Genomic DNA, 19,015 nt, shown 5'->3' on the forward strand with positions numbered 1-19,015 from the left:
CCAGTGCAGGGGCCTACAGGTTAGAGGCACTGGATCCCCCTGGAGCTGGAGTTGCAGGCAGTTGTGAGCTGCAGAGCATGGGTACTGGGAACCGAACTTGGGTCCTTTGCAAAGTCGCGTGTGCTTTTAACCACTGAGTGATCTCGCTGGCCTGAGTTTTTTACACTAAGAGTATTTAGTTTTAGAAACCTTTTGGTATGAGGGTTGGAGAGATGGCTCAGTGGTTAAGAGCACTGGATGATCTTCCAGAGGACCCGGGTTCAATTCCCAGCACCCACATGACAGCTCATAGCTGTCAGTAACTCCAGTTCCAGGGGACCCGACACCCTCACACAATGTATGCAGGCAAACACCAATGCACATAAAATAAAATAAACCTTTTATATGATTACGCTCATGCTTGCGTGTGGGTATGGGTGCATGTGTGCCATGGTGTATGGCAGGCTAGGAGGCCCTCAAGCTTTCTGGGATTACAGATGTGAGTGTTGCTAAAATTCCTTCCCAGGAGGAGACATAAACAGTGTCTACCCTTCTTCCTAAGGTCTCGATGACAAACTGACAAACCGAGGCAGGATTCCACCAAAGTTCACTCTGGAGACCCAATGGGTTTCCTGGGCTTCCTTAAAGAGCATAGTGAGGGGTTACTTTAAAGGGTGCTCTTCTCCGACAGCAGGCTGGACCTGAAAAGCCTTTATCCAGCAGGCCCCTTCCCAGGCCATGCAGTTACAATAGGTGGTAAGAACCCAGTGCCTGGTGGGAACTGTTGGGAACTCTGTCCCTCTGTGCAGGGGACATAAACTGTCAATAAGCCCAGTTGGAATGATCTTTTGCTAGGAGGCACAAGATGGCAGCAATACTGTTTGGTCTTGTTCATACCCTCTGCCTTTCTTTTTCTTTCTTTCTTTTAATGATTTTTCGAGACGGTTTCTCTGTGTAGCTTTGTGCCTTTCCTGGATCTCGCTCTGTAGACCAGGCTGGCCTCGAACTCACAGAGATCCGAACTCAAAGATGAGTTCAAGGCCAGCCTGGTCTACAGAGAGAGTTCTAGGACAGCCAGGACTGTTACGCAGAGAAACCCTGTCTGGAAATAAAATAAACGAAAGAAAGAGAGGTAAGAGCTAAGACACGAGGTGCAGGCACACACACCTCAGCCTTAGGTACAGGGTCGGACAGGAGGAACGTTCTTTGCCACGGTGATGAGACTTCAACAACACCAACGTTTTATTAAGAAATGTCTTTATTTTAAATGATAGTACAAAACTGTATATATAATATAGATCTGTATAGGTATATGTACACAAATGCTCACCCACACACATGTACACACAAGCTTGCTCATCAGAATGGACTATTTTATCCGAAGTAAAAAAGAAAATTTGTTTCCCTAAAATTTTACTGTACATAAAGCTGCCGGACAACTTGAGAAACGAGAGGACACGGTCGGGCACCCGCCTCTGCATGGCCTTGGCAGAAGGACACACTGGGCATGGCCAGGGAGCAGAGCTGCTACTGTAACAGTTAACATTGGAAGTCGTCAGAAACCAAGTGGGAACACGACAGAGTATGACCTAGTTAATTCTCAGCAACACATCATCTCAGAAGACAACATGTGGTTGGGAAGGAGGAGAGGAGGAAAAGAGGAGTCCCATAGGTTAGTGATGACCGACTAATTATGTTCCAGTGCCTGGCGAAACCTTCCTAAGACAGGAGCTGTGGGACAGCAGAAACCCACACAGTGGGGGAGGGGCAGGGAAGACAAGGATCACGGTTCCCTGCTCCTAACAAGCCAAACTACCACTCCAGAGTTTAAGATCTTCCTCCCTAGCCCTAGAGAGGGTGAACCCTTTAGAAGAAGGCCAGCACCAGAGGGTCAGAGCTACTTCCTTCTAATGGCTGTCCTCCTTGCTTTTGGTCTCCTGTTAGGTAAAGTGACAGGAAATAGTCTGAACTTGAAGGAGTAGAGGTACCACATAAGATGGAGTTAGCTGGTCTGCCATGGTGACTCGTGTGTAATCCCAGGACACAGCAGACCAAGGAAGAAGGATTGCTGTGAGTCTGAGGCTAGCTGGGTTACACAGTAAGTTCTAGGTCAGCCTGGGCCAGAAAGAGACCCTGTTTCAAAGAAGCAAAACAAACCAGGAGGAAGAGCATAAAGTGCATAGTGGTGGCCTTGACAGGAACTTTATCCAGCTGCACGAGTAGAGGACAGCAGGGCCAGTATCCAAGAAATTGGGACAAGAAGTGACTCCTGCTCTTTGTCAGACTTGTGACAAGCGTGCCCCACGTGCCTCTCTCAACTCTTCTAGCCCTGAGGAGGCAGATGTGAGGAGACAGCCCCGTGAGCAAGCTTTCTCAGAGTGAGCTCTTTCTCCATGGTGGGACCCTGGGCTGGGACGCAGGGGTCCAGAGGGCCAGTTTCCACAACCCCGCACCTGGGCTCTTTCCTGCCAGAAGCCTAACTCTGCAGCCCAGGCTGGCCTGGAACTCACAGAGATCCATCCGCCTCCACCTCCTGAGTCCTGGGACTAAACATGTGCTTCCCCACGGTCATCTCAGGGCTGTTCTAAGCGTCACGGCAGCTTCAACGGGAGGAAAAGGCACTGACTGGGTCACGGAGGGGCAGCTCACTTTGCTCCTGGTCACTGTGCACTGACGTGGTGTCTGCACTCATCTGCTTGCTTCCCCGTGAGCATGGACCAGCTCCTTGGGCCTCAACTCTCTATTTCTCCTTATTCAGTGTTTCCTTGGATCAAGGGGATTCAAAGAAACCCTATCTGTGTACTTAATAAGCATCCAGGTTATCCCAGATAATTTAGAGATGAACCTCAAAGAGAAAACTGGGAAAGATCCATTATTTATTTACATACATGTACACTGATATGCACCCAGCAAAGGGATATAAAAACTATCTGTTGCCAGGTGCCTTTAATCCTGGCACTCAGGAGGCAGAGGCAGGTGGATCTCTATAAGTTCGAAGCTAGCCTGGTCTACATAGCAAGTTCCACGCCAGCCAGAGCTACATAGTAAGATTATGTCTAGAGAAAAACAGAACCAAAGCCAATACACATCTGACAGAGAAAGAGCGTCTTCTTAAGGCACAGAGTTCAGAGCAGAACCCCTAAGGCCACTTTCCCTACGTTAGCCATGAGGGCTCTGCTTTGGCATTACAATGATAGGCAGCGAGGGAAGGCACATTTATACAGTTGTCATGAATTTCCCCGAAGCCAGGAAGAGCAGAAGTTGTAACGTTCTTTCTTTCTCTTTTTTTGGGGAAAGACTTACAATCAAGATGCAAATGTAGGGTTCATCTCCCTGAATTAACACTGGGATTCCTGTAGCAGCTTTCCTGTAGTCCTAAGCCTGGCGTCCGTCCCTCTGCTGAGCTCCAGCCCCAAATGGCTCATCTGCCACTCGATTCTCATGTGTCCAGCCTTAGAAATCAGCTGGGCCCTCTTGACCCACAAGAGCCATGGTATATCTTTTCAACTGAACCAAGCCAGATGTGGAGCTCACACCTAGAGTCTCAGCACTCAAGAGGCTGAGGCAGGGGGTCTGCCCTGAGTCTGAAGCCAACCTGGGCAACAGAGTGAGGCCCTGTCTTAAAAAAGCAACGAAGAAGGCTGGCTTAGAAGGCTATCTGAAGTCATGAAATGGCATTGGTGGATTTAATTTCTACTTACTTACTCTCTGGGTGGGTGCGTGCGCGTGCACGTGCGGAGGGTAGGAGAGAAGGTGGGTCTCCTCCTCCACTGCTTTCTGCGGTACTCCTTTGGGACCTGAACCTGAAATTCACCTTTCGGAGAGACTGGCAGCCAGCAAACCCCAGTGATCTCCGTCCGGCCTGCTAGAGGGTTAGGGTCACAGGTGCCCAGGGGCCAGGCTTGTCGGAGTGGGTGCTGGGATCTGAATTTGGGCCCTCGTGCTCGCTTATCACAAGAGTTCTTATCCACTGAGCCATCTGTCCACCCCATCTTTGGGGACGGTGTTGTTACGGAGCCCAGTGTGGCCTCTCACTCTTGAACCTCCTGCTCCAACCTCCCCCGAGCTGGGACTTCCCGTGTCCTGAGCCTGGCTCTCCACACTCCATTTCTAACTGACTGAGCATCCTCTCCCTCACCCTCTCACCCTCATAGCGGTGTAACGGAAATGCAAAGCCTACTTCCTTTTTGAGATGATAAACAGAGACGTCATGTTCAAAAACAACTCGGAGCAACAAAACAGGCCCCCTAAAGTAGCTCTGCTCGGAAGGGAGGACTAGATGGACAGATCCCATCCCCACAGTAACTACCAAGGTGATGAGGTGCTTAGGCATGGATACCCTCTGCAGAGTTAATCCTCATCCCCTTAAAAGGAGGAAGGAATTAAAATCAACATATGCTCCAAGAATGTAAACAGAAGCCATCTAAAAAGAAGCTTGTTCCCTCCAGTTAGCCAAGGCTCTAGAATGCCACACACTAGAGCTTACTGCTAGCACCCCACTCCCCAGGAATCTCAGGAGAGCCAGCATCAGGAGCAGACACAGCTCCCCATCCTCAGCTGCACACAGCCTCCTCCACTGTATTTCCAGACACTCTCAAGGCACTAGAATAATCCCCGATGCTCGGATCCACAGAGCAGACCTAGTCAAAGTGGCAGCAGCCAAGATTCATTTCAAAACAGTTATTTTGGCCTATAAACCTCTAACAGTCTAGTCTGTTTTTTAACTTTGATTTAGAGAATTATATTTTCAGCCAAAAATGATTCTACACCTCTGGAACACTGCAACAATTATTCCACTAATCAAGGTAAACAGAACCGGTTAACTGTCAAGCCTCTTCCAGGTTAAAATGCCCATTTTCTTCATGACCACTAATTAGGAAACCATATTCTCGACAGTCATTCAGATGTTTGCCTGGCACATGTCCCTCTGGTTTCTTCTAATTTGCAACAAAGCAAGCAAGTCTACATAGCCTTTCCCTGATTTTAGATACCTTTACCCCTTTGGGGAGACGGGGTGTGAGCTGGCCTCAAACTTAATCAATAACCAAGGATGGCCCTCAACTTCCGACCTCTTGCCTCCCTCTCCTAGTTCTGAGATTACAGACATGTACTATCACATGCTGTTTAAATTTTTAAAAAAATTTTGTTTTTTGCAGTCCTGGGGATTGAACCTAGGACCTCATAAAATGACAGGCAAGGGCTCTTCCTGAACTATAGTCTCGGCCCTTTCTTTTCTCTTTGAGACAGGTATCTCAGCCAGGCAGTGGGGGCACACACTTTTGATCCCAGCCCTTGGGAGGCAGAGGGAGGGAGAAGCAGCCGGGTCTCTGTGAGTGCTGAGGTTACAGGCATGAGCAGGACGCCCAGCTATACAAACAAAAACCACTCTGTGTTAAGAATAGAGACCCTGCCCTGACCCACCTCAGCAACAACCCAGCACTGAAAATCTTTGCAGAAGTGTTTGAGCAGAGAGTAAGAGAGAGAGGTCAGCAAGAGCCTGGGTGTGGCTCCTTGCTCTGTGGCAGTGACACCTGCACCCCCGTCACCTGTCCTGAACACTGTAAGGCACAGAGCTCTGCTGGCCACACTAACAAAAGCAGCAACGGACCCATCCAAAATCAAACAGAAACAAGCCCACACAGCGTTGGCCTGCATCTTTGCCACACTCCTTTTTTTGGCCATAGAAAGTAAGTGCTATAGGAAAGCACCAATGTCCTTTGTGACATAGAATGTCCAATCACATTGTATAGAATTCAAAGAGTTCGAGCTTGATTTTATATAAACAGGTGTTTGGAAGCAATATGCTTTGACAATAAATGACCTCCTGATTGAAGTCTTACAAAGTCCAGTCAGTACAGGTTCCATCTCAGGACCAGTTTCAGAGCTCAGAAGCCTTGTTCTGGCCACAGCCCCATCTCAGGAAACGCAGCCTGGAGGACACAGGTTCTACATGTACACTCCCCCACATAAGTCGATTTTCCCAGCATTTAAAAGTCAACTCTTTTCCCGTGCTCTCCTGCTCCATTCTGTTGTGTACATAGGGTGCCGAGGAGGAACCCAGGGCTTCCGGGCACGCTAAGCACCATGTTCTACCCTGAGCTACGCCCTCAGATTTTTTTGCTGTTGTTAGTTAGGGTCTGTGTAGCCCTGGCTGGGACTCCCTATGTGGGCCAGGCTAGTTAGAATTCCCAAAACCTACCTGCCTCTGCCTCCTGAGTACAGGGAGGAGAGGTCACCAGGTCTGGCCAGTCAGAGTTTTTGTTGTGTTTTTTTGTTTTGTTTTGTTTAGAAAAATCTTACTGTAGCCAAAGCTGGCCTTGAACTCGCAGTGATCCTCCTGTCTCAGCCTCCCAAGTGCTGGGATTACAAGTGTGCACCACCATGCCTGGTTGAACCTTGCCTCTTTAAACTGGTTTCTAAGCTATGAACATACAATTTATCAGGCAATCACAAGTCAGATTCTCTTTGCTAACTTACTTTCTTTTTAAGGCAGGGTCTCTGAATGTAGCCCTGGCTATCCCAGAACTCTCTCTGCAGACTAGGCTGGCCTCAAACTCACAGAGATGCACCTTCCTCTACCACCTCAGTGCTGCTGGCAGAGGTATACCCCACCACCCTTGTGAACTAAGTCACTATGGAGCTCAAGCTGGCTTCAAACTCAAGGCAATCTTCCTGCCCTATGTTCCCAAAGCGTGAACCTCGGCATTAACTAACTTACTTAACTTTTCCATTTTTATTTATATGTATATGTGTGGGTGCTCACAGAGGCCAGAAAGGGGGATTTGATCCCCTGCAGCGGAACTACACGTAGTTGTGAGCAGCCTGATATGGTGCCGGGAGCGGAACTCAGGTTCTCCTAACTGCTGAGCTGCTCTCCTCTCGCATGTTGTTTTGCTTTGTTTTATCTGGAGATGAGTTCTCACTATGTAGCCTTGGCTGACCTGAAACTTGATATATGGACCAGACTGGCCTAGAACTCACAGAGACCGACTGTCTGTACTTCCTGAGTGACGGGATTGAAGGTGTTCACCACACCTGGCCCTCTTTCACTGAAGGAGTCTCTTTAGCTCATGCTGACCTCACACTTATTAGCTTTGTCTCAGCGTCCTGAGTGCTGGCATTACAGGTATGTCCTACCATTCCCGCTTAGATTCCTTTTCAGTGACTTAACCAGGACAGCCTGTGGGCCTGCTCTTAGCAATGTATGGTATATTTCGTCAGGCAGTAGTGGCCTTTAATCCCAGCACTGGGGAAGCAGAGGCAGGTGGATCTGTGAGCTTGAGGCCAGCCTGGTCTACAGAGTGGGTTCCAGGACAGCCAGGGCTACACAGTGAAACCCTACCTCAAACCTCCCCCTGCCGTGCCCCCCACTCCCCCCCAAAAAAAAGGAAAGGAAAGAAAGGAATGTAGGGTATCTTTTACTCCTCCTCAAGGAGGCTTCCTACAACCCTATTAGTTTCATAAATCTAAGGCAAATTTCAGGTCACTTGAAAATCTCAGTTATAATTATTAAAGGCTCTTGGTGTATATGTATTACAAGTATTATTTTAAAATCTTTTGATATAAAGTTAAGTATAAAAAAAAAAAAAATCAACCCGCAATGCCCAGTACTCTGTTTAAAGCAATGATGTGACTTGAGAGTTTTGGTCCTGGTCCTTTGGTCCCTTAGATCCCTAAGGTGGCTCTGAGTTTTCCAGCTGCACACACAGCCTTTCTGGGCCCAGGCACTGAGCCCTGCTATTGTTACCTTCTTAAGGACAGTCTTAATTTGTACACAATGCTTGCCCTCTGTATTTTCTTCTTAAAAAGGATAAGATGAATGAGTGCAAGTTGTGGCCTTTGTGTGTTAGGATGGAACAGTTTCTATGGAAACACTAGTGTGAGGCTCAGTGGTCCTTCCCGACTTCCTCACTTCCGCCGCTCTCTCTTCCACTTCCCCTTCTGTCACTACTACAGCATCCACTTCCGCTACCTCCTCCACCACCGTGAAATCGACTCCGTTGAGCGGCTGCTGCTGCCGGGCCATAGCCTCCAGCTTCAGTCGGTACTGCTCTGCCTCCTGCTCTTTCTTGAGAAGCTGGTGTCTGTATTCCTGGGCTCTTCGGTTGGCCTCCTGGAGCTGCTGCTGCAGCAGCTCTCGCTCACTGCCTTCCTGCAGAGCAAACAACGTGGCCACGGTGAGAACCCCTGCTAACAGTCGACAGCCGGCAGACGACAGACGGACAGGCCTTGGCCAGGGCTGCCTTTCCTTCTCACCCTCTCACGGGAAGAATTCTCCTCACCTTGCTTTCCTCAACACTGTCTGTCATCTCTGCCATCCTTGGTCTCTTGGCCAGTGGCAACTTCTCTTCTTCCTCTTCTTCCTCTTCAATTATTGTCTCCTCTGCAACCTGACCAGCAGGCACTGTCAGAACTACGAGCCAAAACACACCAATGGAGATAATGAGCACACACTATGCAGAAGTCTTGTTTGATTTTAACTGGAAAAAGGTGAACTTAATAATATTATTATTATTTTTAGCATGGCTTCTTGTATGCCAGAGAAGTGTTCTACCACCAGGTTATACCCATCCCCCGACACACACTGTTTGTGATATCTCTTTAGAGCTTAGAATATTTAGCTGGGGGCTGCACACCCTTAGTCCCCATGCTCAGGAGGCAGAGGCAGGCAGAACTCTGAATTCGAGCCCAGCCTGGTCAACAGCAGGGCTCTCCGTAGCCCTGTCTCAAAGAGCAAAACCAAAAACAATGAAAACAGAGTCTGAGGTCAAAAGATAAGGCGAAGCCCCACAGAAAGAACCAGAGAAGCAGAACCCAGGGAAGAAGGAACTGCAGCTCAGAGACCACGCAGGCCTCCGGTTCTTAAGGCAAAGACCTTTGCCTTAACAACCATGGTGGTACGTGCCTGTGATTCCGCATTCAGGAGGCTGAGGGAGAAGACCAGCTGCAAGTCTGTGCTGCCCTGGTCTACAAAGTGAGCACCAGGGTAGCCAAAGACATGCAGCCAGACCTCTTCTCTCTCTCTCTTTCTCTCTCTCTCTCTCTCTCTCTCTCTCTCTCTCTCTCTCTCTCTCACACACACACACACACACACACACACACACACAAAGACAGAGAGGGAGGGAGGAGGAGGAAGAAGAAGAGAGACAGAGACAGAGTCAAAAATCTGAGCCTGCCTTGATGCCTTGTGTCAGTAATCCTAGCATTTGGGAGGAGGCAAGAGGATCAGGAACTCAAGGTTATCTCTGGCTACTAAGTGATTTTGAGACCAACCTGTGCTATGAGAGATACTGTTTCAAAAGAAAAAAAAAGTCAAAATAAAGTAGAGGGTGGTGGCTCACACTTATAATTCCAGTGGCCAGGAAACTAAGGTAGGAGACGGCTTTGAGTTCAGCGCCCCTAGGTTACAAGTGAGTTTGAGGCCAGGGTGAGGTACAGATTAAGACCTTGCCCAAAAAATTATTTTTCTTTTGAATAATAAAACGGGACTGGAAAGATAGCAATTAAGAGCCATCTTCTTCTTTTTTTTTTTTTTTTTTTTTTTTTTGTTTTTCGACAGGGTTTCTTGTGTACTTGCGTCTTCTGGAATCACTGGTAGCCAGGCTGCTCGATCACAGAGATCCCTGGCTCTGCCTCCGAGCTGGGATGAGGCGTGCGCCACCACCGCCCGGCTAAGAGCCATCTTCTTGCCTTAGCCTCTTGAGTGCAGAGGTTACAGGGATGAGCCATCATACCTGACTTATACAGGAGAATCTGACAGAAAAGTAGAGAAAACTCTGAGCTCTAGGCTATCAGACTACAAAAGGATTCCAAGACCCCAGAGGGAACAGACATTGGGATTAAAGTCAGACTGCACCGAGTCAGACCGCAAAGGATGAGTGGATACATGGACCGACCTCCAGACTACCTTCCTGTACATGCAAACAGTACGTGCAGTGGTACCCTCCTTAGAGACGCTAGTGCTGTCATTCAAAACACGACAGTGACTACAGCCTTACAAGTCTGTTTTCGGGAGGCTGGACCAAGGAGTGCTGGCTCCTTGACTTGTGGATGGGCACTCTCTTGCATGGTAGACAAGCCTCTACAAACTGAGTTATCTCCTCAGCCTGTTTTGTGAGAAACTGTTTCATTCTGCAGGCCTGGTGGGCCCTGAACTCACTATGTAGATCAGGCTGGTCTGGAACTTGCAGCCATGCTCCTCCGGCCTCTGTCTCCCCAGTGCTGAGTCCTGACCTGTGCCCAGTGTCTAATGTGTTTTCTGATCTGAGTTTTCATTTTTATTTATCTGTGTATTCTTTGTGATTGTCTCTCTGTGTAGCCCAAGGTGTCGTAGCATCCCACGTGCTGTGACCACAGGCATGTGCCACCACATGTGGTTTAAGATCATTCATTTTGACACACAAGTGTGTATCTGTTAGGAAATGAAACTGGCCTATGTAACCTGGTAACTGTTTCTTCTTAGAGCGCCTTCTCTCATTCTCTAGCCTCCCCCCACTCCTGTAGCCTGTCTCTGAAATATCTTTAAAGAAGCAAACGTCGACCAGAGATAACTTACCTTGCTGTCCGTCTTGCATAGTTACAATGAAGGGCTGGCCGATGCCTCCGGCAGGGATTGAGGTTTGAATATTACCCAGAGGGACTCCATCAGTCACTATGGTGATGACCCTCTGGCCTCCACTTCCCACCACTTGCTGGATCGAGGAGTCAAGTGAATTTCCTTCTTCGATTTCCTCTAAATTAGCTAGAGATAACAACAGTGAATTTAAAATGTCAAGTTTATTAAAAAAAATTACAATTCTCTTTGAAATACTACTCCAAGTATTTTTGAAAAAGAAAATTTTTTTATTTTTTTGGTTTTTCGAGACAGGGTTTCTCTGTAGCTTTGGTGCCTTTCCAGGAACTCACTCTGTAGACCAGGCTGGCCTTGAACTCACAAAGATCCACCTGCCTCTGCTTTCCGAGTGCTGGGATTAAAGGCGTGCCCCCACCACCGCCGGCTTTTTGGTTCATTTTTTGAGATAGGGCCTTACTTTGTACCCAAGCAGGCTCAGTGTGCCTCAGTCTCCTAAGTGGCTGAGCAACAATGGCTGTCCAGAAAAGCTTTAATGAATAGTAAGTCAGGAGAAAAGAACACAGGGATGCTGTTGGACATATTTCCTAAAAATACCCTCACTGAGATGTTAATAATGGTCAAAGGGAGGTCCTAGGGCGCAGTTGGTAACATACGCTGCATTCACAACCCTCAGGAGGCTGAGGCGGGAGAACTGCCATGAGTTCTAGGCCAGCCTGGGCTATGTAGTGAGATTCTGTCCCAAGAAACAAAACACAAAACAAAATAAAACAAACAAAACCCCTCCCAAATAACAAAAGAAGATAGGTCCTATACATAAATACATTTTGAAATGCTAGCTCAAATACACTTAACTTTCCAGTTATGGTGAGGCATGAGTAAAATCCTATTATTTGGGAGGCAAAGGCAGGAGGATCTCAAGTTCTAAGCTACATATGCAGTTTGAGGCTAGTCTAGGCTACATGAGACCCCATCTAAAAAAAAACTAAGCTATACATATACTTTTTAGGGGCGGTGGGGTGGGTAGTCAGGCTGGCCTTAAACTCACAGTGGAGCGGAGGGTGATCTTGAACCCTTGATCCCCTGCTTTTACCTCACAAGTACTGGGATTTCAAGAGTGAGCCACCATGCCTGACTTTTACAGCACTGGTGACAGAATCCAGGACCTTGTGAAAGCTAGGCAAACACTCACCCTGAGTGTGTGTGTGTTGTCTGTGTGTTTAACTTTTGTTTTGGGGCCAGTACCACCAGCTTTACAGGCTAATGAGCACTGGGATTTCCCTATAGTTTATGATATATCCTATTTCCCCAAAATCTTAGAATCCTTTTTTTAGGCATCATCTTGGAAGTCTAAATAAATGTATGAAACTTGAAGGCCAACAACAACTGTAAATTAGTATAGCTAATTTAAGAATATGGGGACCTTTAGTAGGCACTAATAAAATACTAAACAAATAACCAGAGGGTGAAAGTTGAGCAGACACGCTGCACGGAGGCGGCTCTTCCCTGACAACGCGTGAACAAGAGCCGCACTACAGACTGCTCACCGGGCGCTAGGTCCTTTTCTGAGTTTTACACCTGTGAGCGCAGCTGACATTGGTCAGTCACGATCCCCTAGGCCAAGCACTGCCAGGGGAGCAATCCCTGCCGCTCCTGAGCTTCTCCTTGGTAACAGGAGTCACAGACCGGAAGTCACCGAGAACTCTGCAGAAGTGGAGCTGGGCAATCCCATCCATAGGAGACACAGCAAGGAAGCTCAACGAAAATGAACCGTTTGCACCTCACAGAAATGAAGAATAAACTGGGTGTGGTAGCATGCGTCTGTAATCCTAGTACTTGGGAGGTAGAGGCCAGGGAAACAGGAGGTGAGAGTTATGAGACTCTAATTCAGAAACAATAAAACACTCCAACGATCCACACCCAAAGAAACCACCAAGTCTGAATGTTGCAGTAGAAATCTAACACAACCACCATTCTAGATGAGGACACTAGTGACCTGGAGAACGTAAGTGATTTACCCCAAACCAGGGATCCAACTAAAACAGTAAGGGTAAGTGTACCACAGTAGGGTTCTCCTGACACACTGCCCCACCTCTCTTGTACATATATATCCAAGTATTTATTTATTTATCTATTTAGTTATTTATTTGGAGACAGGGTCTCTCTGTGTAGTGCTAGAACTCACTCTGTAGACCAGGCTGGCCTTGAACTCAGCCTCCTGAGTGTTGGGATTAAAGGAGTGCATCATCATGCTCAGCAAAATTCTTTGCTATTTAATATAATTTGAAACTGCTCGAGATTTAGTAACAAAAGAAACTGAATTCACCAGCAGACATTCGCCACCTGCCTATTTCTCTGTGTGAGCTGGAGAAGGGGGTTGATGCCTCAGTGAGGGCTGTGAGTGTGGACAGTACTGAGGTGGTGGGATCTGAGAAATGGAATGCTAAGACATGGGGGGTACCTAATCCATTAAAAAAAGGAAAAAGAGGTCCAACAGGAAGAAGAGAGGCAAAGGAAATCAAACCCTTGGCTTTTTACTCCTTAATTCTTAATTTGTTCCCTAATCCAAACGGATTTAATCCAGTTATGTTACAAAAATTTAGGGGCCAGTGAGAGGGCTCAGCAGGGACAGGCACTGGCTGCCAGGCCTGATGACCCGGGTCTGAGCCCCAGAACCCACACGTGCAAAGAGACAGCCGCCTCTTTCAACCTGTCTGCTGATTCCACATGCGCTGCTTCCGCGGGTTCTACACCCTCCACAAAATAAACAAGTGTTACCATGACTTTTCAAATGTTCCTCGATGATGGTAGGTTGACATGCATGGTACAGGGCCGCTGCATTTCTCTCATTTCTCTGTGCTCTTGCCACCACCAATGCCAGCACCAAGACCTTGACGGCGCCCACTCCCGAGGCTGATCTTCCAGGCCTCCTTAGAGGAAGGCTTACAAAGCCCGCCTCCTCACAAACGGAGCATGCCTCACAAGCGGAGCATGCCCTCACAAGGGGACAACGCTCCTCCTGACCTTTGTGCCGTCCCGATGTTCATCAGCAGGACAGAGACAGACTGACCTTTTAGAGCAACTATGCTTAAGAGACTCAAGTTCTGAAGCTTGCTGTAGTGATGGAGCACACCTGTGGTCCCAGCACTCCAGAGCGGAGGCAGAGGGATCACTACAAGTCTAAGGTCATCTCAAGTTACACAGTGAAAATCTGTCTCAAGGAAACAAATCTCTCCAAACCTTAAGATTTATTATATCTGCTGCCTCTGCCTCCTAAGTGCTGGGATTAAAGGCGTGTGGCACCACCACCCAGCTGGAGCCCTGGTTTCTATTCCCAGCAGACAGGGCATACACCTGTAAACTTGGCACTCAGAAAGTACAGGCTGGAGGATCGAAAGTTCCAGGCCAGCCCAAGCTAAATGAGACTGTTTTAAAAAGAAAGTTACAGCCGGGCAGTGGTGGCGCACGCCTTTAATCCCAGCACTCGGGAGGCAGAGGCAGGTGGATCTCTGTGAGTTTGAGGCCAGCCTAGTCTACCAAGTGAGTTCCAGGAAAGGCGCAAAGCTACAAAGAAACCCTGTCTCGAAAAACAAAACAAAAAATAAACAAACAAAAAAAGTCACATACACACACACACACACACACACACACACACACACACACACACACACACGCTTATTTATTTACATGTATAATTACATTTTAAAGGGAGAATAGTTCGTTGAATACATTCCAAGAGGACAGTGGGCTGGGCAGTACTTAGAGTGCAGCCTTCAGCCTGCAGGCACACTTGTTTGTATATATTATGTTCATGTGGAAGGTGGAGGTCAGCCTCAGATGCTGTTACCCAGGAAGTGGCCATCTTGTTCTCTGAAATAGGGTCTCTCACTGGGACCTGAGGTTCCCTGATCAGGCTAGGCTGGCCTCCTTTGTTTGTGTGTGGGGCGGGGGAGAGCCATTTGTGGAGCTCAGATCCTCTAGGCTGGCCTGTCTGTGTGTGGAAGGGACAGCCATTGTGGAGCCCAGATCCTCTTGCCTTAGGCTTTCAAGGGCTGGGACTGCAGGCATCATGCAGGGGATCAACTTTATTTTAAAAGTAGATTGCTTGCATAGTATTCTTCACAGCTCCAAATCTTTTTTTTTTTTGGGGGGGGGCAGGGTTCTTCTATGTAGCCCTGGCTGTCCTGGAACTCAGAGATCCTCCTGCCTCTGGCTCCCCAATACTGGGATTAAAGGAGTGCATCACCAAGCCTAGCTTCTATATCTAAAAACAAACAAACCCCCCAAAACTTTTGACTGATGACTTGGGCAGAGGATGAGGGTGGACACTGATGTCCTGAAGCATCTGGAGAGCTGAGTGCCATGAGCCAGGCAGTGCTAACACCCAGGACCTCGTGTCCTACTAATGACCATACACGGAAGACTCGGCTGCCTGTTACTCCAGAATGTTCTGTTAGGTCCCTGTTTTTCTTATCTTTTAGCCTGACACAGCAAGGCTAATGTAAGAACTCACAAATCCTTCCCAAGTGAGACAATGATTAACCAACCAAGTTTTAGATACATTTTGTTCCTGTTGGGGTCATACTGGATATCAAACCCAGGCTCCATGCTTGCTAAGCAATACTCCACAATGAAGCAATGGGGGGTTGGAACATAAGGGGCTATCAAGTCATTAGTGATCAAAACACATCTAATTTGCTAGGTTAAAACTACTTATGCATATATGTGTGTTATGTGCACCACATGTGTGCAGGTACCCTGGAACTGCAGTTACTACAGGCAGTTATGAGTCTTCTGATGTGGGTGCTGAGAACAGAACCCAGGTCCTTTGCAAGAGGAGTAAGCACTCTTATTGCTGACCCATCTCTCCAAGCCTCCCGTCTGAGACGGTCTCATTCTGCATCCTAAAGAGAGAAAATCAGGGCCCACAATGCTGTCTGTCTTCAGTGCTGGGGCCTGACTCTCCTCAAAGCTGACACCAGGCTGTTCTCTGTCTCTTCATGGCATTAAATAAAACTTGTGGCTTCAAGGAACAATCTCGGTCTTAATGTCCTGGCATCCTTCACTCTTTTTGCTTTTTATTTTGAGACAGGATCTCAACAAGTTGATCAAGCCTGCCTTGAACTCACTTGGTAATCTAGGCAGGCCTTGAACTCAATCCTCCCGTTTAATTTCTCCAGTAACTAGAATTACCTAACTTAGCAGCATCTCATCTATTCAGAACACTGATAAGTTTATTGTAACCTGAGACAGTCTAGTTATGTTGTTCAGGTTGGTTGTGTATGTGAGAGTGTGTGTGTGTGTGTGTGTGTGTGTGTGTGTGTGTGTGTGTGTGTGTACAATGAGGTCAGAGGGCAACCTGGGCATTGTTCTTTAGGGATTATTCACTTGGCGACAGGCTCGCTCACTGGCTTAGGAGTTCTCTCAGGAGCTCACCAGATAGGCTAGGCTGCCCAGCTAGCAAGCCCAAGAACCTGCCTGTCTTGGCCCTGCCTGTCCAGTGCTGCTGGGATTTCAAGGACAAGGCAACACGCCTGTATTTTTTTCCTATGGGTCCTCGTGCCTGTAAGCCAAGTCCTTTACTGACTGAGCTATTCCCCCAGCCCCTCGGCTGGCTTCGAACTTCCATCATCCCGTCTTGACTCCCCAGAGTGCGGTGATTATAGGCATACAGCACCACACCCACAGCAGCTTATAGAAATCAAAGCATCAGAACACGTTTAGGAGGATGTCAGAACCTGAAGCTAGCATGGTGTCTCATACCTGTAACCCACAAGTCAGGCAGCTAAGGCGGACGACTACCAGGAATTCAAGGCCAGCCTGGCCTACACTAGGTAACAGGCTGGCTTAAGCTATGGTGTAAGACCCTGTTGTCAAAAGGAATAAGGGCCTGAGATGTTCAGTGGTGAAGAGCACTGGCTGCTCCTCTACAGAATACTGATACTTTATTTTCTTAGTTCATTTAAAAGTTTTTTTTCAGACAGGATCTCTCAATGTAGCCTTGACTATCCTGGAATTGGTATGCAGACGAGGATGACCTCAAAATAAAGAGATCTGCCTGCTTCTGACTCCCAAGTCATCAAGCTCACACAGCATATGCTTTACCTACTGAGCCATTTGTGGGCCCCATTCCTGAATTTTTTGTTTTTGTTTCGAGACAGGGTTTCTCTGTGTAGTTTTGGTGCCTGTCCTGGATCTCACTCTGTAGACAAGGCTAGCCTCGAACTCACAGAGATCTGCCTGCCTCTGCCTCCCAAGTGCTGGGATTAAAGGTGTGCGCCACCAATGCCTGTGGGAGCCTGTTCTTGGGTTCCTCGTGGCTTTACCCAGCAGGTCCGCATAGAGGATGATTAGGACCAGGGGCCTGAGTGCAGGTGTCTGAGATGGTCTGCACTTGGCTGTGCTGGGGGAGGAGGTCTTTTGCTCCACCCCTTGGCGTCTCTATAAAAACCCTGGGGCAGAGACAGTTGGGCCCACTGGAATAGGTTCCAGGCCCTCTCGAGGCTATCCTTTATTTTCTATCTGTTTATCTCCACAATATAAATCCTTCTGTCTAACATTTCCTGCTGCTCGCACTCAAGAAAACTCTGGGGGAGCTGTGGGGTTGGTGGGTAAACGCCCCACAAGCGCCTGGCTCATTCTTGAATTTTTGATCCTCCTGCCTCAGCCTCCTGAAGAGACAGGATTACAGACTTTAGCTGACAAGTCTGACCAAAATTTTTGAATTATTAAAAAAATTTTCTAGGCAATAATGCCCAAACCATAAAATAAAACGAGGGATAAACATTTCTGATTACATGCATATGTATATTTAAGCTGAGTTTCTGAATTAGCTAGCTGAAGACAAAGTAATACAAAGTGACTATTGAAAGTCTATTAAAATCTGGGCAGTTGTGGTGCACACCTTTAATCCCCGGACCCAGGAGGCAGAAGCAGGATCTATGAGTTCCAGGACAGCCATGACTACATAGAGAAACCTTGTCTGAAAAAAAATCTCAGTGCTCAGGAGGCAGAGGAGGGCAGATCTCTATGAGTTCGAGGTCAGCTTGATCTATGTATTGAGTTCCAGGATAGCCAGGGCCATATAGAGAGACGCTGTCTCAAAACAAAAAACAACCCCCCCCCCCAAAAAAAAAAAACCAAAAAAAGACCCAAGGAAGATAGCTTCTAAAATGGAGACCACCATTGCCCTCTGGTGGGTATAACACTGTCACCCTTATTCATACTACATAACCTGACCGGGCTTCCAAACTCATGACTTCCTGCTCAAACACCACCACTCTAGCCCTCAGTTCCTTTACCAGTTGTTTTTGAAGCCCTGCTATAAACGGACACCACTAAAGGTCTCAAGCTTGTCATGGTGGCCCATAGAAAGGAAGAAGCAGGGGATCAGGAGCTCAAGAGTTTGAGGCCAGCCTGGGCTGCACAGAAAGTTCCAGACTAGCCTAGACTACAGAATGAGACTGTTTCAAACAATGATTTAAAGAAAGAAGAAAGAAAAACTACAAAAATCAACCCAAAATCTCAACAAATTCATAAAATAGGCTAACAGTCCCATTTTATAGACCAGTAAACAAGACTTATGAGTTTTCCTGGGGTTGGGGATTTAGCTCAGTGGTAGAGCGCCAGCCTAGCAAGTACAAGGCCCTGGGTTTGGTCCTCAGCTTGGGGGGGGGGTTCCCAAGGATAAGAAACTAGTTAGTCACCACTGGGAGGTGGTGATGGTGGCGCACGCCTTTAATGCCCACTTGGGAGGCAGAGGCAAGTGGATCTCTGAGTTCAAAGCCAGCCTGGTCTACAGAGAGTTGCAGGACAGCCAGAAAAACCCTGTCTTGAAAAACAAACCCCCCTCCAAAAAAAAAAAAGAATGCTGGGCCCCAAACCCAGGTCCTCTGTAAGGGCAGTAAGTGCTCTTAAACACTAAACCATCTCTCCAGCCCCCTTGTCCAGTCCCAATCCCAGAATTCTGCTTCTGTACATCTATTCGCCACGCTGCCTCTCAAAAAAGTAATGCATCCAAAATTCTCCCTTTGGTATTCTACAGCTTGCTTGGGAATATAGTTATTCCTTTTTTTCTTAAGTACTAGGATTGAATCCAGTGTTCTGTACATGGTAGGCAAGTTCTGTATCAGTGAGCTACATTCTCAGCCCAGTTATTTATTTTTAATCATTTGCTGTTACACATTTTCTATTTATTGGAGACAGGCTCTCATTATGTAGCTCAGGCTGGCCTGAGACTTTTGGTAGTCTTCCTGTCTTGGTTTTCTGAGTGCTGGGAGTACAGAAATATAATATCACCATACTTTACTATTCAGTTTGTTTTTTGGGGGGAGGGGGCGTTGTTTGTTTGAAAGAGGGACTCACTGTGTAGCTCTGGCTGGCCTGGAACTTGCTATGTAGATCAGACTGGTCTCAAACTCACAGAGATCTTGCCTCTGCCTCCCTGGTGCTCTGATTAGAGCTGTC

General features: G+C 47.5%; 1 protein-coding gene across 6 annotated transcripts in view; it reads right to left on the reverse strand.

Annotated features, from left to right (window-relative positions):
* Positions 1 to 1,215: 1,215 nt before the first annotated feature.
* The window catches only part of Gabpb2 (GA binding protein transcription factor subunit beta 2), a 40,017-nt gene continuing 22,217 nt past the window's right edge, over positions 1,216 to 19,015 (reverse strand). For 5 of the 6 annotated variants that reach the window (XM_028857424.2, XM_037206881.1, XM_028857422.2 and 2 more), the window contains 3 exons: positions 10,535 to 10,720; positions 8,262 to 8,392; positions 1,216 to 8,131 (listed from right to left, as the gene is read on the reverse strand). In XM_028857424.2, coding sequence (XP_028713257.1) covers positions 7,826 to 8,131; positions 8,262 to 8,392; positions 10,535 to 10,720 — 623 coding nt within the window. In that variant the 3' untranslated portion in view covers positions 1,216 to 7,825. Of the gene's footprint in view, positions 8,132 to 8,261; positions 8,393 to 10,534; positions 10,721 to 12,896; positions 13,011 to 19,015 lie in introns of all 6 variants that reach the window. The other variant, XM_028857425.2, reaches the window with a different exon arrangement.

The sequence above is a fragment of the Peromyscus leucopus genome, chromosome 6 (assembly GCF_004664715.2).
Source record: "Peromyscus leucopus breed LL Stock chromosome 6, UCI_PerLeu_2.1, whole genome shotgun sequence".
Taxonomy (NCBI): domain Eukaryota; kingdom Metazoa; phylum Chordata; class Mammalia; order Rodentia; family Cricetidae; genus Peromyscus; species Peromyscus leucopus.